We start from the raw sequence: 24,728 nt of genomic DNA, 5'->3' as shown, positions 1-24,728 counted from the left end.
ATTTTCCCGCACTCACACGGTATTTTGTAAACGCCAGACTTCCGCAAACGTAAATCGTCTTTGACAAAGCCAAGAAGTGCTCGAATCTTAGCTGGCGGACGAAAAACACAACTGATCTCATATTTCTTGGAGGACACATTCCCAGCATACGGAAGAAAAGCCACAGACGCAAAGGTGTCTTCAGAAGGTTCAGATAGAGGTCCAAAGTCAAAAGCACGTCGAATTTGTCGGTCCGTATAGCCGTTGTTATTGAACATGTTAAGATGTTGCGGCTCCTGTGGTAAATTTTAAGCATCCGAGACCGCATATGATCGTTTAACCAAGGTCCGAAGGACTCCTGTACGTTGAAAAGGTGGATGGCAACTGGTAGCATCCTACGATCACGTATTTGAATGTCCGACTTATGTGAAACCAAGTCAGAATTCTATCACCATATCAAAGCATCCCAAACTCTTCCATTCAGTTTCAAATCAACTAACTTTCATTTTATTAAAATCCTCCAGTTTCGTAGTGACTAGGAACTTCTTTTTAAATTATCATTGCAACGTTCACCTTCAAACTTATAATAACCAAATTTATTCATAAAACAAAACACAACACGCAAATGTTATGAGCCACAGTTTTGGGATCTTAACAGTAGTTCCCGCATTTATTTCATATAGATTTGTAATGTAAGTGACGTTACAAATGAGTCTGTGCTTATCCACAATGATATGGCTATACAAGGTTTGATGCTAATAAACGCCGCTGTTATATACAACAGATGTTACCGCTTATATGACGTTTATTTAAAATTACATTAAAGTTGTGACGGCTGGACTACTCTTCCAAGGATATTACGAATGAGACATTTCACACTAGAACGTCTTTCTTGCACGCAGAACTTGATGAGTCCACTTGTGAGTTATCTTCATCCGTAGTCAATACTGTCTACCGGATAAATAAATAACTATTCCCCAAATCTATTACTGGTACAAAAGTAACGAAAAATATATTTTTCGTATGATTGTTCGTAAAACTTAAAGACATTACAATTTAAAGAAAATCACAGAATATCTGAAAACGCTACAGCTGTTACTGTGTTACAAAAGCGTAAATAGATTATGGAAGAAAGGTGAGGGAGGGGGCGAAGGCGACAATGCAGGAAGTGATCGACTCGGACCAACTGAAGCAGTCCGTTGAAAAAAATCTTTTAGAAACGAATGAATCACAGAATGTGCCGTCATCGCGCACCGGTTCCTCTTTCCACAAACAACTCCCCATCGATCCATACCAGGACTGGTCTTCATCCAGCGTGGATTCTGTACATATTTACCGTGAGTTGCATACAAGCATTCGAATCATTACATTTTGAGTAATGCTCACCTACACACTGCTTCAAAATTGGTTGTTTCTTTTGCTCAAATTTTATTTCATGTAGAATTCGAATAGTAAATGTGGTTAGGAGTGCGCTTTATGTCGTTAGGACAGTAAAATAACTGTGGGCGTTCGAGGAATGTTTGGTAAATTTGGTCTATCGGATAGTATAGCTCACTCGACTCCAACGACTGTAGAATGCAATAAAAGCATTAATGGCCAATGTTCCTCTTGCAGCACTTAATGGTCCTTTGGTATTTTAACGTGTAATATTTTTAAGTTACTGCGTAGTAGTAGAGTACTGTAAATCGTGGAAGATGCACTCACCTTGGTGGCCTGGTAGGCGAGCAGCGTGAGCGTCACGGTGGTGGTCAACATGTGCAGCAGCAGCGCCGCGCCGTACGCGTCCCCGATGTTGCCCACGAACCTGCAGCCGAAACGTCACTCTCACTATCTGGATTGCAGCATCAGGCTGGGAGCTCTAGGAGCTTCAAGAAGAAGTATTACATTTGTGCTGACATGGTTGTGGTTCGGGAACTCCTTTGTTTAGCTGCAAGAATAAATACGAGAATGCAACACACACACACACACACACACACACACACACACACACACACACACACACACACAAATGGAAAAAAGCTCCGCACCACGAAAGAATTATCCGAATGGGACGGAAATCGGTGTGAGTGATGTACATGTACAGACGTACATATGATTACAGTTTCTGATGTTCTGTTTGAGTAAGTCAATAACGCGTTAGTTCCCCTCTGGCTCTTGTGCAAGCCGTTACTCGGCTTGGCATTGATTGGCAGAGTTATTCGATGTCCTCCTTAGGGATATCGTGCCAAATGCTGTCCAGTTGGCACGTTAGATCGTCAAAATAAGGAGTGCTTGGAGGGCCCTGCTCTTAATTCTCCAAATGTTTTCAGTTGGGGAGAGATCTGACGAACTTGATGGCGAACGTAGGTTTTGTCAAGGACGAAGACATAGACACCGTGTGCAGGTGGGCATTATCTTGCTGAAGTGTGAGCCCAGTAAGGCTTGCCATGAGGGGCAACATGGCATCGCAGACCATCACTCCCAGTTGTCGGGCCATACGGTACGCGACACTCAGGGTGGCATCTCATTGCTGTCCAGGGCGTCTCCAGACGCGTCTTCAGCCTGTAATGCCATTGACTGGAATAGAATTGTCTTAAGTGATGAGCCAAAATGACCAGCGAAGGATTGCCTGGTGATGTCTCCGACAGAAGTGGGATGCCACCTGACTATCGCCTGGTGTATGGCCTGACAACCAGGAGTGATGACATAGGGTGCCATTTCATTTCACAGCAGGACACATTTGGTAGTCATCTGTGTACCCTAACTGCACAGCACTACATATATCACATTTCCGTTGCCCTTCATAGCAAGCCATCGTGGGCTTACATTTCAGCAAGGTAATGCCAAGCCACGCACATCGAGAGTTTCTACTGATTATCTGTTCTTCCTAAACCTAGCTCGGTTGCCGATTCTCTCCACATTTGAGAAGTTTGGAGTATTATGGGCAGCGCCCTCCATTTAGCTAATGATGTCGACGATTTAATGCAAGTATCTGTAAAATTTTCAAAATTATCTGCCAATTTTAATATACGAGGGTCACTCCAAAAGAAATGTACACTATTTTTGTAGAAATACAGTTTTCATTCTGCATGTGTGAAAGTTTTACAGTATATAGATACATCCTTTCCGCTTGTTTACAAACTTAGTTCAACCTGTTTCTGTGAGCGGTGCAATGTTGAGCACTTCATCAATATTTTCCTGTTAAATGACAATAATGTCTTTTTTCCAACAGTAATTTCTTCTTCACACAGGAAGAAGTTCCTGAATTTTTAAAATTAATTATATCCTCTTTGGTCATTATCATTTGTACAATTTGAACATATATTTCTTAAAGTTTTTTAGATTTTCATTTTACCATATCAACGAATTTTTCCAAAGAATCTTTTGCAGTATACATTACAAGTTTTATAGTCGTTGTTAGAATATTTGACACAATAACTGCATGAAAACAATATATGTTTTTGTATTTATTAGTATAAGATTTTTTAGTATCTGGTTGACAAGTGTTAACGTTTTTCAAAAGACATGAGCATAAATAACAAAAGGAACTCATAATTAACGCTTATACATTTTCAAATTTAAGTTTTTCATTTTTGCTTCTTTATGTTTTTTACACTTGTTTGCATGATGACTAATTTTCATTGTGAATAAAACAATCTTAAACATCTATCACAAGTATAAATATTAGACTTGTGTTTAGTTGATTGTGATTTAATTAATCTACATAAATATATTATCCAGTTAATAATGTGAATTTCTAATTTTAAAAAGACTGACATGTTTTTCTTGTTTATCTTTTGCCTGGTAAAGAAATTATACAATACATTTTGCATCACAAGCATAAACATTAATGAAAATATTTGACTACTTTTCAAATTTTGGAATATGTGTTAATCGATTAGCAAATCTAATTTGTAATCTGTTCATCTAATGTTAGCCCAATATTTTTATAATTATAGCCCTTTCCACACGATCATTAGTTGGATATAAAGCCGATTTCACTGAATATGGAAAACATTTTTCAATATAAATTAGAGCTATTTGCTTTTAACTTTTTTGGTAAATCGATATAAGAAGAACCAGAAATTAGATTGTGTCTATTAAAATTTAATTCTAAATTATTTGTAAAAAAAATTGAGACCAATTTCTCCAATTTCGATTAATAGTTTATTTGTTGATTTTTGATAATAATCTCGTAAATCAGTATTTCTTAATATGATTTCATTACTTGTTCTAAAATTATATTCTTGTATTTCTTTTGGTTTTGTCTTTTAAAATTATGATAAAACTTCAAGTTAACTTCAACTGATCTTGTTTGCATTAAAATATTCCTTAATTTACTGATTATTTAGACTAAAAATACTTGTCATTCAATAACATTATTTGTATTATAAAGTTTGTGAAGTTATTATTCCAGTTTTACAAGCAGAAGCTGCTCTGTTCATTTGTTTAGATGTTTTAATAAATCGTCATCATCTAGAAAGTTATAACCTAAAAAATTATCTTGATAGGCTTTCTGTTTAACTTTTTCATGTTTATCTACATTTTTAGCCATTTTATTATCAATATTATTAATATTGTTCTCTATGTTTTGGTAAGATCGATTAACTGTTGTTTTAGTAAGAGCGATTAATTGTTGTTTATTAAGTTTAGAATAATTTTTTAAATTTCTGAGTTTACAGATTTTATTAAGGTCATTTACAGATTTTTTAAATCAAATCGTTATTATTGTTTTTAATATTGACCTCTGATATTTTTATAAGATCGATTAATTGTTGTTTATTAAGTTTAGAATATATTTATGATTTTGTTTTTGTTTTACATATTTTATGAATATCTTTTACTGATTTATTCTTCAATTCGTTATTGGTTTTATTAATATTGACCTCAGGATTTACAATAAGATAGATTAAGTGGTCATTATTAATTTCACATTAATTTTTAAATATCTCTTTTCACAAATGGTTCGAAGTTCTATTTTAGTTTTATATCTTCGTTTTTTCTTCTTCATGTCTTTCTTATTTCATTAATCAGTAAATCAATCCCAGTTTTTCTTTGTAATAGTTTCCTAAGTCTAGAAATAACTCAGCATTAGAATACATTTTTCCTTTTTATTTATATAAAAAATTAGATTCTGAATTTTTAAAATGTTTATGGTTGAGATATACCTTTTTAGTTTTTACATTAAAACTTCTTTCATTGGCATAGATAAACACAATTTGGTATTACTCATTTATAAAGAAAACATTACTAAATTTTTAGTTTTTTCAAATAAATGGAAGTTTTATTTTTTAAATAAATGAAAATATCTTTCATTGGTATGGATAAATTATTATATACGGTATGCAGTAAAACTAAAATAGTGGTTTTAAAGCTGGGTATTTTAAAAAATGTGCTCTTTGGCCCAGAAACTCTATACATATACTACCGATGTGCACATTCAGTGGCGATTGCCTGGTCTCTTAACGATGATGAATCAGGAAATGTGATCAATGTATGAAATCCGTGATGTGAAATTATAAATTCTTGTACAACTCATGACTGATTCTTTTGGTGTCATTATTATTGTTTACAGTCGCAGCCATGGGTACACTTTGTCTCATCTGGTACACTGGTACATTTAAGTGGCTGTGACCATCCAGATGGTTAGGAAACACCTTATTAACAAGCTACTGAAAAACAGTTACATTAATATATCTACTTTTCCATTGCCTGAACGTTAGTGCCAGCATTTTCATTGTTATTATTAATTTCATGTACCACCTAATCACAGATCATTCACAACCAATTATGTAAGTGGAAAATTTATAACGTGTAATTGATGTGCATTTGCCCTTATATACGTGTGATATGGAAATTTTATGTCTCAAAAACAAACTTTGTCTTGAGTGTACATAAGGTTTACTTGCTCGAACTGAAAATAACTATACACAGTTTATCCTCTGGAATCGTAACTTTCCACGATAATGCTTTAAAAACGTTTATTTAAATTTCATTGAGATATAGTATGATTTAAATACACTACACTGAATCCATATTTGTGGTTTGTTGCTCTTTCAAATAATAAGCATTATAATAGTACTACAGTCGTCATTCCCATACGGCCGTAGCTATACACGATTTCTGTTTTGACGTCTTTGACTGAATCGATCATTCCATGTGTCTTCCCACGGCCTATGTGAGTTGTTATTGTGTATGTATGTTTCTACCTAATTTCCGCATCATACTCCATCTTTACAGAATAACTACGGCCTGCAGTGTTATGCACGGCATCAGTCAGTCAAAGTGTGTTTTCTCAGTAGCTGAATGTTCAGACAATGTGGACTATACGAATATGACAGACAGTCATTGACAGCACTATTTACTTACATTCTGCTACATGTAAGATATGAGTGTTTCTCGGGTGATCTGTATCTACGTCTATAGTTGCAAGCCACGTTTAGGTGTGTGACGGACCATACTTCTGATATCGCAAACTGTTTCTGCGCTACCTATTCTATTCACGACATATGTTATGCATGTGAAGAATGATTTGCTCGTCAAGGTCATTTCTGGAGGCATGTATGTTGCTGTTTCTTCTTGGAACATATGCTCTCGAAATTACAAAAGTTATCTTCGTACTGCAGTCTCAGTAACGCTCTCGCGCAGACTAAACCATCCGTGACAAAAAGCACCACTCTTGGTTACATGTTGTCGAATCCTTCTTGGTAAGCAGTACTCAACAATTGGTTGAACAAGTATTTTGTAAGCCACATCCTTCGTGGATGATTTATATTTCTTTAAGTCTCCCAGTATTTTGTAAGCCACATCCTATGCGGATGATTTATATTTCTATTTCTTTAAGTCTCCCAGTCAGTGTCTTTCCACAATTTCTTTAACGTATTAATTCTACTTATGGTCGTTCTGCAAAGTTAATACTACCTGAACTCATGTTAAAAAAAAGACAGAACACCTTGAACGACCAGAGATAGGAAGTTCATATTCTCAGGTCGTGTTCATTAGTATGTTCTGCAGAAATGATTAGCATATCAGTCACCTCGTCCAGATTGTGTCCTGTTGCCTCACAGGCTCTGCCATGGGCCCTGATAATTTGTTCCATGTGCTATAGTATGGACGCGTATAGTGCCAATGGCGTTTCTGTGGTGTAGCCATCAATGCTCCAGTCATCTACACTCCTGGAAATTGAAATAAGAACACCGTGAATTCATTGTCCCAGGAAGGGGAAACTTTATTGACACATTCCTGGGGTCAGATACATCACATGATCACACTGACAGAACCACAGGCACATAGACACAGGCAACAGAGCATGCACAATGTCGGCACTAGTACAGTGTATATCCACCTTTCGCAGCAATCTCCCATGGAGACGATCGTAGAGATGCTGGATGTAGTCCTGTGGAACAGCTTGCCATGCCATTTCCACCTGGCGCCTCAGTTGGACCAGCGTTCGTGCTGGACGTGCAGACCGCGAGAGACGACGCTTCATCCAGTCTCAAACATGCTCAATGGGGGACAGATCCGGAGATCTTACTGGCCAGGGTACTTGACTTACACCTTCTAGAGCACTTTGGGTGGCACGGGATACATGCGGACGTGCATTGTCCTGTTGGAACAGCAAGTTCCCTTGCCGGTCTAGGAATGGTAGAACGATGGGTTCGATGACGGTTTGGATGTACCGTGCACTATTCAATGTCCCCTCGACGATCACCAGAGGTGTACGGCCAGTGTAGGAGATCGCTCCCCACACCATGATGCCGGGTGTTGGCCCTGTGTGCCTCGGTCGTATACAGTCCTGATTGTGGCGCTCACCTGCACGGCGTCAAACACGCATACGACCATCATTGGCACCAAGGCAGAAGCGACTCTCATCGCTGAAGATGACACGTCTCCATTCGTCCCTCCATTCACGCCTGTCGCGACACCACTGGAGGCGGGCTGCACGATGTTGGGGCGTGAGCGGAAGACGGCCTAACGGTGTGCGGGACCGTAGCCCAGCTTCATGGAGACGGTTGCGAATGGTCCTCGCCGATACCCCAGGAGCAACAGTGTCCCTAATTTGCTGGGAAGTGGCGGTGCGGTCCCCTACGGCACTGCGTACGATCCTACGGTCTTGGCGTGCATCCGTGCGTCGCTGCGGTCCGGTCCCAGGTCGACGGGCACGTGCACCTTCCGCCGACCACTGGCGACAACATCGATGTACTGTGGAGACCTCACGCCCCACGTGTTGAGCAATTCGGCGGTACGTCCACCCGGCCTCCCACATGCCCACTATACACCCTCGCTCAAAGTCCGTCAACTGCACATACGGTTCACGTCCACGCTGTCGCGGCATGCTACCAGTGTTAAAGACTGCAATGGAGCTCCGTATGCCACGGCAAACTGGCTGACACTGACGGCGGCGGTGCACAAATGCTGCGCAGCTAGCGCCATTCGACGGCCAACACCGCGGTTCCTGGTGTGTCCGCTGTGCCATGCATGTGATGATTGCTTGTACAGCCCACTCGCAGTGTCCGGAGCAAGTATGGTGGGTCTGACACACCGGTGTCAATGTGTTCTTTTTTCCATTTCCAGGAGTGTATTTCCAAAGTTCATCTGCGGTGGTCGGCATTGGATCATAGTACTGTACCCGTCGTTTCACCATATCCCACACATTTTCGACTGTCGACAGGACTGGTGATTAGGCGGGTCAGGGCAAAAGGCTGACATCCTGTGACACTAAGAAGGCACATGTTCGTGCAGCAACATATGGTCGTGCATTGTCTTGCTTAAAAGTGGAATCTGGGGTGCTGTGCAGAGAGGGTATCGCTACGGGTCGCAGGATGTCAGTCACGTAGGTCATACAGGTGACAGTGCTCTAGACACACACAGTCTGTGATTTTTGGTTGTCTCTAACAGCACCCTACGCCATAAGGCGTCGAGCTGGTGCTGTGTGTCTTGTTCGAATGGAGTCACTGTGATGCTGCTTCCCGTATCTGGGGTGAACCAAAATGCGGCCATCATTTTCAAACAAACAGGACATGAATTCGTCCGAAAACACTATCTGTTGTCGTTCCTGTTTGGCACTGATATTGTTCCATATACCATTGCCGTTTAGCATATTTCTGCACATTCTTTCATCGATGGATTGTCAACCCTGATAGTGTACGGTGTGTTACACTGTTCAAGTGTTACGCCAGAGGTTAGGAGGACGCAGGTCTGTCCTGCAATGCCATTCGGATGAGGTGTCGATCTTCTCGGGGAGACCGCGCGGAGTGGTCGCGCGGTTAGAGGCGTCATGTCAAGGATTGCGCGGCTCCTCCTGCCGGACGTTCGAGTCGTCCATCGGGTATGGGAGTGTTAGTTAAAGTAGTGTGTAAATCTAGGGACCGATGACTTCAGCAGTTTGGTCCCTTAGGAATTCACACACACATATTGTTGTTTCTCGGCCAGTGGTCTGATGGTGGGACCTAACCATCTCATCGTATTCTATGGCTTTCGGTGAATCATTCTCCACACACCCGTTGCACAGGCCGGCCGCGGTGGTCTAGCGGTTCTAGGCGCTCAGTCCGGAACCGCGCGACTGCTACGGTCGCTGGTTCGAATCCTGCCTCGGGTATGGATGTGTGTGATGTCCTTAGGTTAGTTAGGTTTAAGTAGTTCTAAGTTCTAGGGGACTGATGACCACAGATGTTAAGTCCCATAGTGCTCAGAGCCATTTTTGAACCGTTGCACAGCCGAAACACTTCGGCCCACACGAGCATCAGATTCCCGGATGGATGCATCACATTCTCTAATGGCTATAATGCGGCCTCTTTCACATGCACTGATTTCACGGTAAGGTTCGCGCATACTTTTGCGATGCATCCTGCACATCTGCTCAAATCACGCTGATCCCTTCGGTTTACAGCGGCAGCTAGAGCCGCAGGCACGTTTTACCGGTAGATGGTGGTGCGCCACAATACTGATAACGGCCTTGATCCCGAGGGTCGACATAGTTCAAATGCTACTCATTTCTACACAATATACAAATCTACATGCGCTGTGAATATGAACGTCGTATCAGGAATCGTTCAAAGTGTTCTGTTTTTCCTCAACATGAGTGTATTTTAAAGCCGTTACTGGCTCCAGTGATTTGCTACCTGTAGTGTAACCGAACATTAGTGGCTATATCCGACTATTTATGCTCAGTACGTCGCATTTATTTACTTTCAGGTCTAACTACCAGTGCCTGCCCCGGCCGTCGACCCTCTGTATGTCTCCATGCATTTCACTACAGGCTTCTGGCGTTGCAGCTTTCCTATAGACATCGTCCACAAATAGCTCCATGAAACCTGCAGCGTTGTCCATTGTATCATTAATATGTACTGAAATCAGTAAAGTCCCCCCACACACACTTGGGGTACTCATGAAATCACTTTCATATCTGCAGTTGAGAATGACGTTGTGAGTTACGTCACCTGGAAAGCTCTAAAACCTACCACGAATCTGATCCGATGGTGAGCTGATATTTTGCAGACTTAACTTAAGTACAGGAGTATATCGAGCACCTTCCACAAATCAAGCAACTCGGAATAAACGTGAGCGCCCTTACCTTTAAAGACTAGCGAGAGTTGTGTTTCGTAAGATCACCGTCTGCAGAACTTCTTTAGATTTTTACAGAGGAGAATTTCTTTCTTCAAAAAGGTCACAATGCATGAGAATAAAATTCCACAATTGTACAACATATTGACACCAGCGATGTAGTCCCGTAGTTATGTGCATCTGCCCGATGACGCTTCGTGAAAACGAGAATGTACAATGGCTAGGTAATTTTCGTTGCTCTAGATAAGAACGCTAAACTACTTGAAGGAGGGTAGGTCCTTTCTCATAATATCATAGAATCTCACAATTATCTCAACTTGACCAGATGCCTATTTATCAGTTTCTATTCCACGGTCACGTATTGCATTAACTGACATTTCGACGTTTGTGCATTCATTCCAAAAAAGAATTTCGGTAGACCGAATTCGGTATTTCAGGCTTCTCTCTGTCATCTTGCGTTTCTGTACCAGTATGGTCTCTGAGATGCGGAATGATAATTTCGATTCGCTTACTTGCTTTACGTCAGACTAAAACGTTGTAATAAAGGGAAAACGGGAACGATGTTTCAGAAAATGCATGCAATCATTCTACATGAGGCATGTATGGTTTATACAAATTGCGCAGTTATTCGTTTTGTTTAATGAATCTTTTCTCACTGCTTTATGGGGAGCAAGGAGCTACCAAAACGATTTCTGTAGCAATGGTTCAGGTTTTTACATCTCAATAACGATTTCTTTAGTACTAGCTATTATCTTCGGCTAAGCCAGAGCATATCATTAATTTTGTGATGGTGAGTGATAGTGAGGAATTAAGCTGTTATACGTGCAAGAATGTCAGCTGGCCTCACGTGTCTGCCTGTCCACGCGATATGGACAGGAACACGCATCTACGCATCTTGTTACTAAAGTAACTATACATCATTCAACACGTGTATACGCAACAAATTTAATAACTTTTATTTTTTAACCTAGTTTATGTTCATTGTTATAGAAAATGTTCCATCCCTACTTCACACTCTTAAGGGTCGATTCTTTTTATTAACTACCTTAAGCTACGTTCTTCTAAAGAGTTCAAGCTATCTCCATACCAAATTTCATCGAAACCGGTTCATCAGTTTAATTTCGAACACTTAATAGACAGAGTTATTTTCTCATTTAATAATGTTAGTATCGAAGAGTGGATTAAACACATTTGGATGGTATGAGCATTGTATTCATTACGTTGAATTGTATTCCACAGAGCAGTTTCCAAAAGCGAAAGAGTAAACATCTTTTTCTAAGAGTAAATATGTTTCCCTAGAAACGACGACTTTAAATAAAACTTTGAATCACTATAACTTTCATTCCGTGATCCAGTTTTGACGTAATCAAGCCTGTACATCGTCTCAACCTACGCACAAGTTACGTGTGAACACCCATGAAAATTAGTCTAGCAGCTTTCGGAATTTACGCGTTCAAACAGACAGACACGACGGTATTACAATTTTATTATTAGTATAAATTTCTCTGTTGTATTGGCATAAGAGCCAACACCATGTTACTAGCGGAGGCCGAAGTGCACGCGTCTTAGGTCACGCAGGCTGGCCTGAGGAGGGAAGAACTATGCTGACGTGAGGCCTAGAACATGACAAGAAAATAGAATTCAGAAAGCGGACGTAATTAGTTTGATACTTAACTTTAATCCATTAATGATGAACGTCGCTCTTGACGATACATGATTTACAATATTATCTGTTCAGAATACATTTTGGAAGTAACTGAATATGTCGCCTTGCTAGGTCGTAGCAAATGACGTAGCTGAAGGCTATGCTAAACTGTCGTCTCTGCAAACGAGAGCGTATGTAGACAGTGAACCATCGCTAGCAAAGTCGGTTGTACAACTGGGGCGAGTGCTAGCGAGTCTCTCTAGACTAGACCTCGTGTGGCGGCGCTAGGTGTGCAATCACTGATAGTGGCTACAGGCGGATCCGACGTTTACTAACGGACCGCGGCCGGTTTAAAGGTGACACCACATTCTTTAATTGTGAGGAACTCCATAAAAACTTTTGAGATTGAATCGTATCTAGTGATGACTACAGAGAAAAAGGATCCGATTTCTTTACAAGCCGTGCGAATGCACTATTGTTTTCAAAGCAACTTCCAGTTGATTAGAGACCTGGCAGACAGAGAATCTCTAGCTGGGGGATGTTTTGGAGGGAAGCGAAGTTGACACCTTGGCTTTATAACCACGGGAAGTTTCCCAAAACTATTTTTCAGTGCCGCAGGTTTGTAACTATTTTTAATACGTTTCTGAGACAACTGTTCACAGATACGTTACGTAGGGTTGGTGGGCTTATGCGACTATTTGTGCGGAACCGACTAAAGACGATGGGTTGCTCGACATACACAGCGTGAAACTTCTGCATTATAGTCTTATATCTTTAACAGCTACGAAATCGAGAAATAAATGTTTTATCAGAGAGTTTATTGAAACAAGGTTAAAAGGGATTGGCTGCGGATTGGAAGCAAATTTATTTCTTTGAACAAAATTGATGGATGCGGACGACGAATAGATAATATTATACACTACTGGGAATTAAAATTGCTGCACCACGAAGATGACGTGTTACAGAGGCGACATTTAACTGACAGTAAGTAGATGCTGTGGTATGCAAATGATTAGCGGCTCCGAGCATTCACACAAGGTTGGCGCCGGTGGCAACACCTACAACGCGTTGATATGAGGAAAGTTTCCAACCGACATCTCATACACAAACAGCAGTTGACCGGCGTTGTCTGGTGAAACGTTGTTGTGATGCCTCGTGTAAGGAGGATAAATGCGTTTTCGACTTTGATAAATGTCGGATTGTAGCCTATCGCGATTGCGGTTTATCGTATCGTGACATTGCTGTTCGCGTTGGTCGAGATCCAATGACTGTTATCAGAATATGGAATCGGTGGGTTGAGGAGGGTAATACGGAACGTCGTGCTGGATCCCAATGGCCTCGTATCACTAGCAGTCGGGATGACAGGCATCTTATCTGCATGACTGTAACGGATTGTGCAGCCACGTCTCGATCCCTGAGTCAACAGATGGAGACGTTAGCAAGACAACAACCATCTGCACGAACAGTTCGAAGACGTCTGCAGCAACACGGACTATAAGATCGGAGACCATGGCTGCGGTTACCCTTGACGCTGCATCACAGACCTGCGGTGGTGTAGTCAACGACGAACCTCGGTGCACGAATGGCAAAACGTCATTTTTTCGGATGAATCCAGGTTCTGTTTAGAGTATCATGATGGTCGCATCCGTTTTTGGCAACAACGCGGTGAACGCACATTGGAAGCTTGTATTTGTCACCGCCATACTGGCGTATCACCCGGCGTTGTGGTATGGGGTTCCACTGGTTACACGTCTCGGTCATCTCTTGTTCCCAGTGACGGCACTTTGAACAGTGGATGTTACATTTCAGATGTGTTACGACCCGTGGACTACCCTTCATTCGATCCCTCCGAAACCTTACATTTCAGCAGGATAGTGCACGACCGCACGTTGTAGGTCCTGTACGGGCGTTTCTGGATACAGAAAATGTTCGACTGCTGCCCTGGCCAGCACATTCTCCAGATCTCTCACCAATTGAAAAAGTCTATTCAATGGCGGCCGAGCAACTGGCTCGTCACAATACGCCAGTCACTACTCTTGATGAACTGTGGTATCGTGTTGAAGCCTCATGGGCAGCTGTACCTGTACACGCCATCCAAACTCTGTTTGGCTCAATGCCCGGGCGTATCAAGGCCGTTATTACGGCCAGAGGTGGTTGTTCTGTTTTTCTGGGTACTGATTTCACAGGATCCAATCACCCAAATTGCGTGACAATGTAATGACATGTCAGTTCTAGTATAATATATTTGTCCAATGAATACCCGTTTATCATCCGCATTTGTTCTTGGTGTAGCAATTTTACTGGCCAGTAGTGTATGTTCAGTATGTGACCTCCCACCAGGTGTCACTGTCAGCAAATTTTGCGTACTACAGTTATACAATTTGGCCTCTGACGTTCACATACTTGGCGAATTGGGCGGTGGGTGTGTGTCCTACAGGATGAACTGTGGAAACAATCGGCATCCCTGAGGAGCAGGGCGGGATGTCGGTTTGCGAGTTTGCGACGCCTCAAGCCGACAGCGGTGGCTCCGGGGCGCAGGAGAATCGATGGTCCGGCCGGGGCAAAGTGAATTACCGGAGTGAGGAGCCGCTCGCTCCAGATTGCAGCTATATCCCGCGCTGCGAGGACCAATCGCAGCCCGCAGTCGGTGCGCCTCGCCGGGTCGTATCGAGTGGCGCGCCGCACCAACCCGGGGCGTTTACGGCTCCCTCCCGGTTCTCTCCACCTCGCAGGCAGCCGAGCGCCTCGTCCTTCAGGCTCCGTTTCCCCCTCACAGTCATCACGCAGTCCATTTCTGTATCGTCACTTCTCCGATTTCTTCGGTACGTCACATGCTGTGGGTTGTGAAGCAGCTGAATGGGTTGAAAATAAATAAATCGCCAGGTCCTGATGGGATTCCAATTCGGTTTTACAGAGAGTAATCTACTGAATTGGCTCCTGACTTAGCTTGCATTTATCGCGAATCTCTTGCCCAACCTAAAGTCGCGAACGACTGGAAAAAAGCGCATGTGACGCCTGTATATAAGAAGGGTAGAAGGACGGATCCTCGAAATTATAGGCCAATATCCTTAACATCGGTTTGTTGCAGGATTCTCGAATATATTATCAGTTCGAATATCATGAATTTCCTTGAGACAGAGACGTTGCTGTCCATGCATCAGTACGGCTTTAGAAAGCATCGCTCCTGCGAAACGCAACTCGCCCTTTTTTCACATGGTATCTAGCAAACCATGGATGAAGGGTATCAGACGGATGCCATATTCCTTGACTTCCGGAAAGCGTTTGACTCGGTGCCCCACTGCAGACTCCTAACTGAGGTACGGGCATATGGGATTGGTTCCCAAATATGTGAGTGACTCGAAGATTTCAACCCAGAACGTTGGCCTCGGTGGTGAGTGTTCATCGCAGGTGACGGTATCTTCTGGAGTGCCCCAGGGAAGTGTGGTATGTCCGCTGTTGTTTTCTATCTACATAAATGATCTTTTGGATAGGGTAGATAGCAAAGTGCGGCTGTTTGCTGATGATGCTGTGGTGTACGGGAAGGTGTCGTCTTTGAGTGACTGTTGGAGGATACAGGATGACTTGGACAGGATTTGTGATTGGTGTAGAGAATGGCAGCTAACTCTAAATATAGATAAATTTAAATTAATGCAGATGAATAGGAAAAAGAATCCTCTAATGTTTGAATAGTAGTGTAGCGCTTGACACAGTCACGTCGATCAAATATTTGGGCGTAACATTGCAGAGCGATATGAAGTGGGACCAGCATGTAATGGCAGTTGTGGGGAAGGCGGATAGTCGTCTTCGGTTCATTGGTAGAATTTTGGGAAGATGTGGTTCATCTGAAACGAGACCGCTTATAACACACTAATTCAACCTATTCTTGAATACTGCTCTAGCGTTTGGGATCCCTATCAGGTCGGATTGAGGGAGGACATAGAAGCAATTCAGAGGCGGGCTGCTAGACTTGTTACTGGTAGGTTTGATCATCACGCGAGTGTTACGGAAACGCTTCAGGAACTCGGGTGGGAGTCACTAGACGAAAGGAGGCGTTCTTTTCGTGAATCGCTACTGAGGAAATTTAGAGAACCAGCTTTTGAGGCTGACTGCAGTACAATTTTACTGTCGCCAACTTACATTTCGCGGAAACACCACAAAGAAAACATAAGTGAGATTAGGGCTCGTACAGTGGCGTATAGGCAATCATTTTTCCCTCATTCTGTTTGGGAGTGGAACAGGGAGAGAATATGCTAGTTGTGGTACCTGGTACCCTCCGCCACGCACAGTATGGTGGATTGCGGAGTATGTATGTAGATGTAGATGTAGATGTAGATGCTCCTAAAGACTGCTGAAAGAACTTTTCGTAGCATTTTACACTGTTATCTTGTAGCAAAGTGCGTGGTTGATTAATTCACGTTGCTCGAGGTAAGGCTGAAATAAAAATAGGAGGTGATCAACTCTTGGAAGTAACCGAATTTCACTGTCTCGGTAGGATTAACCGAGCGAGTTGGCACAGTGGCTAGCACACTGGACTCGCATTCGGGAGGATGACGGTTCAATCCCGCGTCCGGCCATCCTGATTTAGGTTTCCCGTGATTTCCCTAAATCGCTTGAGGCAAAGCCCGGGATGGTTCTTTTGACAAGGCACGGCCGACTTCCTTCCCCATCCTTCGTTCATTCAATGAGACCGATGACCTCGCTGTTTCGTCTCTTCCCCCAAATCAATCCAATCCAATCGGTAGGATTATGGTGGAACACAATAGATGTCTCGAGAAAATAAAGAGAATCACTCTCCAATAATGCCTGCCAAATTAACAAGAACCTTTTATTCAACACAGGCAACGGCCTTGCCGCAGTGGATACATCGGTTCCCGTGAGATCACCGAAGTTAAGCACTGTCGGATGTGTTCGGCACTTGGATGGGTCACCATCCAGGCCGCCATGAGCTGTTGCGATTTTTCAGGATGCACGCAGCCTCGTGATGTCAACTGAGGAGCTACTCGACCGAACAGTAGCGGCTTCTGTCAAGAATACCATCATAACGACCGGGAGAGCGGTGCGGCTGACCCCACGCCTCTCCTATCCTCATCCTCCACTAAGGATGACTTGGCGGTCGGATGGTCCCGGTAGGCCACTCGTGGTCTGACGACGGAGTGCTTATATTTATCACGCACACGATCTCCTGGCAGCTTCTTGTAAGCGGATGTTCTCCTATGCTGCGTCTCGTTGACATGTTGGATGGGCCCTTTGTTGCCCCTCTGCCACGTAGGCCTGCAGCTCGTAACATATATTTGTAAGGACCTTTGTATGGAGTGTCCTGCATACGGATGTGAGACCGGGATGTTATCAAAGCAGGGGACAGAACTCATTTCGAAGCTGCAGAAAGTTGGTTCTGCTGAAGAAAACCGTGCGAATGCTACACGTCTGTTAGTATACGTGAATATAACACGTAATATTTTAGCGTAATTTCAGATGGAAATGCCCCTTGCGGGCAGATCTGGCCGCCTTGGTACAGGTCTTATTACATTCGACTCCACGTTGGGCGACCTGCGCGCCAGATGACGATGAAATGATGATGAAGACAACACAAAACCCAGTCCCTAAGCGGAGAGAATCTCTGATCCAGTCGGGAATCGAACCCCGACCCGTAGGACGGCAATCCATCACGCTGACCAGTCAACTATCGGGGCGGACAACATATTTTCAGATCTGTTAGTGTAACTAAATATTATGGAGTTCAAGGGAAAAATAACTAAATATTTTACTTAAAATATAGATAATTTTAAAAACTTACGTACTGCCAGTTGGGCATCTGGTGGGTAGATACACGTAAACTCGCAGTTCAGTAGTCACATGCTACAGTCCCACATCACAAATTTTGTAGATTACAATTCTAGAATACATTGTAGTACAAAACATTACACTATAAATCACCTCACTAGACTCCTGTATTTTCCATCAGAACGAGACTAGATTTCCTCATTTGTCTGCATTGTTTGCCCCTACCACGCTGAGATAAAACTCAGGGTTCACAGGGACTGTACTGCCGTGATACCAAAGGTACAAAAGATTGGAAAATGGCTGGTACGGTCGCGAGAAATCCTTCGTCCTCGTCCCAGTGGTCATTTCCTGCTTGCCTCTTGATTTCCTCGAGACATCTATTGCCTTCCACGAAAATGCTACCGAATCAGTGAAATTAGTTCGATCAATGCCTGTTTTATGTTAACCTTACCTCGAGTGGCATATTTTAATCAACCACGCTACTACAGTGTGACAGAATGAAAACCTACCTAAACGTTTTTCTGCGGTCTTTACTAGCATGTGATGCAACGAAGAAATCAGGGAACTGACGGTACAGCGATGGATCTCCTGACTGCCTCTTGTAAGCGGATGTTCTCCTATGGTGCGTCTCGTTGACATGATGGATGGGCCCTTCTTGGTTGCCCCTCGGCCACGTAGGCCTGTAGCTCGTAACATGCTATTTTGGCTGCCGGCAAGTTCACCTTCTGCCAACGCTTAAATTTCCTTATTGCGTTCTACACAGTTGTAATTCCAAAAACGTTCCTATCCTGGTCTGCAACATCTTGTCTATCCTCAGACGATATGGTCTGGAGTGCCAATTGCTCCACATTCACAAGTATCTGTGGTACGCTGTCGTATTTTCAGTAAGGAGTATTACAAGAATTACCTGGACGAACTATTTGTTTCTACTGTACAATAAATAAGAAAGATGAAACAACTATTGAAAGTTATACGTCAACTCACTGGACACTTAACAGCTCGACACGCAGTACGTTCTCATTCGGTAATCGCGTTTGAACATTTTTTGCTTGAAGGACCATTGTGAGTCTAAGTAGCGGAAACATATACCAGTGCATGTTGGTATCCCACTGCGGGAGTACCGCAGACTGTGGATCAACGTTCTGTACTAATGCGGCTCGCGTTGCACAGGGTGCCATGATTTTGATACGAATATGGAACCTGTGGGTTCAGAAGGACAACACTCAACGCTGTGTAGAATCTCACCGGCCCCTCGCGACTAGTTGTGGACAGGACGGACATAAACGAGAACACGATGGAAAGTAATGGCTCTGAATTTTGTATGCGAAAATTCTTAAAGTTTAAAAAAAAATAAAACACTCCTTATTACGAGGAACGTTAGAATAGTCCGAGAGATGGCACCACTGGCGCGTATTGAGGTCATGTTTAATTAGTAGCATCTTTGGAAAGAACGCACAGCAATTTTCTGCCATATTGGTCTACTTCTTCATGTTTGGCATTCATGTGATCCAATGAAGTCGAGTGATTTTCAAGAAATGGACGAAATAGAATTTCATGTGGTGATTAAACATAACTTTATGAAAGGAAAAACATCTCGGGAGACTAAAGAGAAGCTTGATAAACATTACGGTGCCTCTGCACCTTCGATAGGAACAGTTTATAAATGGTTTCCAAATTTTCGGAGTGGCCATATGGGCACAAGTGATGCTGAACATTCTGGATGCCCTTTGGAGGTTACAACTCCAGAAATCATTGACAAAATCCATGATGTAGTGATGGATGACAGAAGACTTAAGGTGCGTGAAATTGCTATTGCTTTGGGCATCTCGAATGAACGGGTACATAATATTTTGCATAAAAATTTGGACATGAGAAAGCTATCGGCAAGATGGGTTCCGCGATTGCTCACGCTTGACCAACAATGGAATCGTGAGAAGTGTTGCAAGGATGTTTTGCAACTGTTCAGGGAGAATCGGCAGGACTTAAATCGTCTTTTCGTCACTGTAGATGAAACATGGATTACTATACTCCTGAGACGAAACAACAATCTAAAAAATGGGTTACCAAGGGAAAATCTGCACCAAAAAAGGCGAAGACCATTCCTTCGGCCGGAAAGGTTATGGCGACTGTCTTTTGGGATTCGCAAGGGATAATCCTCATCGATTATCTGGAAAAGGGTAAAACTGTTACAGGTGAATATTATTGATCGCTCTTGGACTGTTTGAAAATCGAGCTGCAAGAAAAGCGGCGGCGATTGGACCGCAAAAAAGTCCTTTTCCATCCCAACAATGCACTATCACACTCTCCAGCAGTTGTGGTCACAAAATTAATGGAAACAGGATTCCAACTCTTTTCACATCCTTCCCCATTCTCCAGACTTGGCTCCCTCGGCCCACTATTTGTTCTCCAATCTGAAGAAATGGCTGGCAGGACAAGATTTTATTCAAACAAGATGGTGGTTTCACCAACAATTCCTGTAATTCGGATCAACAAATTATAACAGCGTTGGACGAAGTGTATAAGTGTAAAAGGAGTCTATGTCGAAAAGAAAAAAAAGGTTTACCCTAAACAAGTAGCTTTTATTTTTGCACGGACCTTTCAAACGCCCCTCGTAGCATTCTACACCTTTATTCCTCACATCTTACACACTTGCTACCGCTAGAAGGCTCTGAATTGTAGAGTGTGACATGGCAGTGTGTAACGTGGAAATGTCGGTGTGTAACAAAGAGCGGGCTGTAATCGAGCTTCGAATACGAAGAGTTCCTCCGCACATGGAGCATCTTCTCTTTCAGCGTGACAACGCCTGATCATACAGAAGCGCTGCGACAGCTGCAATGATCCGATGCCTTAGGTTCACTGCCGTCCATTATCTTCAATACGGTCCCGACTTGAACCCATCCGATTTTCATATATTTTTTAAACTTAGGAAACACCTTCTAGGACTTCACTTTGGTAGTGATGAAGTGCTACAGGCAGAGGGTCATTCTACATGACGGTATCAACATACTGGTCTCTAGTTGACAAAATGTTTTGTCGCCAGGGTGAGTATGTTGAGAAATAAATATGTAGACGTTAAGATTAAACGTGTAGAATAGTAGAAACGTTAGTTTTATTTAAAAAGCTGCAAGAGTTTTCATTTACACTGAGGTGACAAGCGTGATGGGACGGCGATGTGAACATATATAGATGGCGGTAGTATCGGGTAAACAGGGTACAAATGAGTAGTGTGTTGGCGGAGCTGACATTTGTATTCGGGATATTCATGGTCGTACTACCGGAATTAACAGACTTTGAACGTGGTATGATAGTTGGAGGTAGGAGCATGGAACATTGCATTTCCGGATTTTTTAGAGAATTGAATATCCCGAGATCCACATTCTCAGGACTGTGCCAAAAATACCAAATTTCAGCCATTACCTCTCACTACAGACAACACAGTGGCCAACGGTCTTCATTTAACGACCTACAGCAGCGGTGTCTGCGTAGAGTTGTCAATGCTGACAGACAAGAAACACTGCGTGAAATAACCTCAGAATTGCGGGGAAATGTGACGTTAAAGAGCTATGGCAGCAGACGACCAGCAGACGAGCAGCCATTGCCTTTGACAACAGCTCGATGCTGCCTGCAGCGCCTCTCCTGGACTCGTTACCATATAGGTTGGACTCTAGACGACTGGCAAACCGTGGCGTGATCAGATGAGTGCCGATTTCAGTTTATAAGAGCTGATGAGAGCGTTCCAGTGTGGCGCAGACACCGCGAAGCCAGCGACCCAAGTTGTGAACAAGGTACTGTGCAAGCTGCTGGTTGCTCCATAATTGTGTGGGCTGTATTTACACGAAATGGACTGGATCCTCTGGTCCAGCTGAACCGATCATTGACTGGAAATGGGTACATGGAATTCTTACGGATGACAACGCGCCATGACATAATGTTATGGACAATTCTAACGAACGATTTTGGCACCCTGATCGCCCGACATGTATCCCATAGAGCATTTGGGACGTAGTCGAGACGTGAGTTTGTGGCCAACGTCCTGCACCGGCAATATTTTCCCAATTATGGACGGCATGGCTCAACAATTCTACAGGGGACTTCAAAAGACTTGTTGAGTTCATGCCACGTCGAGTTTCTGCAATACTCTGTGCAAAAGAAGGTCCGACACGATGTTAGGAGATATCCCATAGCTTTTGTCACCTCAGTGTACAAAATACTGGGGCATTATTTTTGAGCAAGCTGTCGTAGTTTGCTAGATTGCACAACTGGCTCTAAGCGGGACTTAACATCAGAGGTCATCCGTCCCATAGACTTAGAGCTACTTAAATCTAACTAACCTAAGGACATCACACACATCCATGCCCGAGGCAGGATTCGAACCTGCGACCGTAGCAGCAGCGCTGTTCCGGACTGAAGCGCTTAGAACCGCTCTGCCACAGCGGCCGGCTAGATCGCACAGGACCGCTCCGCCACATCACCTACTATGAGCCAAGAAAAAGGGCTTTTCTGCAGCAACGCAAGATACAAGACTCAGTGTGATGGTTTGTGGTACCACTGCGAATACAACGTGAGCCGTAGCTGGCTCATGTTTTGCGTTGGATTGAACCATGGTTGCTATTCTATGTTTAGTCTCCCGCGGTTATCGCGATTATGCTGTTATCCTCTCTCTTTGCGAGTGGCAGCAGCAGCAGTGTGTATCGATATTTGCACCTTGTACTGTCTTTGGCCTGGCCCTTATAGTTTCCGGCTGTGCTGTGTGCGGGCAGTTGGTCGTTTGGCGTGGAGCAGCGAGGATCAGCCGACAACGAAATCCAAGCGACACAATGTGAACAGTCGTGACTTACTGGTAGATTAAGTGAAGACTCAACTTTCGTGCTGTGTAGCTAGCATTCGTGCAAACCAGGTCGATATTTGGCTGATGGGAGCTACTGCAAGGACATTTAAAATGGGTGCTCCCATCAGCCACCGTGCCGAGTGTCAACATGTTTTGTGCGATTAGTATGATGTTCAGTAGTTTTCCGATTGATCTGGTTGGTTTATTTCCATTTTTCAACAGCAAAGGTATAAATTTCTGACGTTAGTGAAGCGATGAATCCTCTGAAAAAGCTTAATGTCGGTAGTGAATGTCGTGTGTTTGTTGAAGTATGCAGAAACACAAGATCTTTGTTAATGTAGGAAATAAAGCAGTGTATTTACTGTGTCGTGAAACGATAGTCGTATGTAAGGAGTACAGCCTGAAATTATATTACGAAACAAAGCTTGGTGAACTTGGCAGTAAACTTTTCCGAGCAAGACTTCACAATAAAAGCAGGGAGGTGTATGTAAACCGCGAAAAAAATTTATTTACTCTGCTATCAACATTTCAAAACAGCTCGACGGAATCAAGTTTCATGGTAGCCTACGACCGTGCCAAACGTCAACAAGCGTGTTCGAATAGCGATTATCAGTTTTTGGCAGAATATACAAGCATGATGTGTCCCCGTTTTAGAAGAAATTTTTAAAGCATTTCACTGTCAAGATGGTTTCTAGTGCGGCGCATTGGCTCAATTAGTGACGACCTCACAGAACACTGAATTAATAAAATTTTTGTCATCGCATATTAATTACTTGGCGTTGAATGAATGAAAGACAGAAACACTTGTCAGCAGTTGCTTGAGTGTGCTGTGAATAGTGCGGAGAAAAGTGGCTTTTCCTAGAACAAAATTATAAGCATTACAACAGATAGGGCCAGAACTTTCAGTGGGAAGAACTTAGATATGATAAGGCTTTAAAAAGTCAGAAGTACACAACATGGACAGTGATATCTTGTCTTTTCACTGCATTTGTAAGTAGGTTTTTTAGGTTTTTTATATTGGTAACTCCACGTAGCGCACTGTATGAAAAATCACTGGCTGTGCTGTGTGCAGTCAGTGGCTGGTTGGCATTGTTGTAATACTCGCCATTGTAGTGTTGGGCAGCTGGATGTTAACAGCGCGTAGCGTTGCGCAGTTGGAGGTGAGCCGCCAGCAGTGGTGGATGTGGGATCCTCAGGGGATTACACGCTTACTTTGTGTACCATGCTGTGTGGCAAGCACAAGGAGCCCTAGCTAATATGGTATTTGCTTATAGAACTTTACAAATCGGTACCATATTTCTCTAACACATAAATTACACAGCTATCTGATCATCTAATTGGGAGAGACAATTACTACATCAGTGACAGATGTTTACGTAATTACACAGTTGGATAACTTCACACTTATGAAATTGTATTTTGTCTGTATGTTCATATTTTTTCGGAACCATTGTGATACTATGAGAGCTCTGAATGATGTATTTCGTTTGGGATCATGATTTTTAAAGTACGTTTGAGGCAGATGACACTTTTGACGTGAGCAGAGAATTTTTTTAGGTTTTGAAAGTATTGGAGAATGCTCCGATGTTATTATTACGATGACTATGTGTATTATGCTGTTGCGGTATGTTTATGATCAATAAGCTGATGCTATATGAGTTATTTGACTATGCTACGTATATGTTATGATGAAATATTGAAGAAGTGTCGACGAATAAGGTAAAGAATAATGAGAAGTGCTTAGGGACTGGTTTGTGAAAAAGGTTGTTGGAAACCAAGAATCGTACTTTAAGAGTTATGAAATGTATGTAAATGTGTGGATGTATTACAATGTCGACGAAAATGTTTTGGACACTGTTATATTAATAGGATTTTGTTTCTATGGATGTGTAACGCAAATTCTTGACCTGTGAAATTTTTTATATGAGACTGCCACTGTAGCGGAAACTGGTG

The 24,728-nt window shown here is 42.8% G+C and overlaps 1 protein-coding gene across 1 annotated transcript in view; it reads right to left on the bottom strand.

Annotated features, from left to right (window-relative positions):
• Positions 1–24,728, bottom strand: part of LOC126284655 (odorant receptor coreceptor) — a 289,713-nt gene that overhangs the window by 10,402 nt on the left and 254,583 nt on the right. The window contains exon 6 of the mRNA XM_049983760.1: positions 1,684–1,783. Within this exon, the coding sequence (XP_049839717.1) occupies positions 1,684–1,783 (100 nt within the window). The remainder of the gene's footprint in view (positions 1–1,683; positions 1,784–24,728) is intronic.

The sequence above is a fragment of the Schistocerca gregaria genome, chromosome 8 (genome assembly GCF_023897955.1).
Source record: "Schistocerca gregaria isolate iqSchGreg1 chromosome 8, iqSchGreg1.2, whole genome shotgun sequence".
Classification (NCBI taxonomy): domain Eukaryota; kingdom Metazoa; phylum Arthropoda; class Insecta; order Orthoptera; family Acrididae; genus Schistocerca; species Schistocerca gregaria.
The sequence above is the reverse complement of the archived record's forward strand: the minus strand, read 5'-3'. Positions and strand labels throughout refer to the sequence as shown.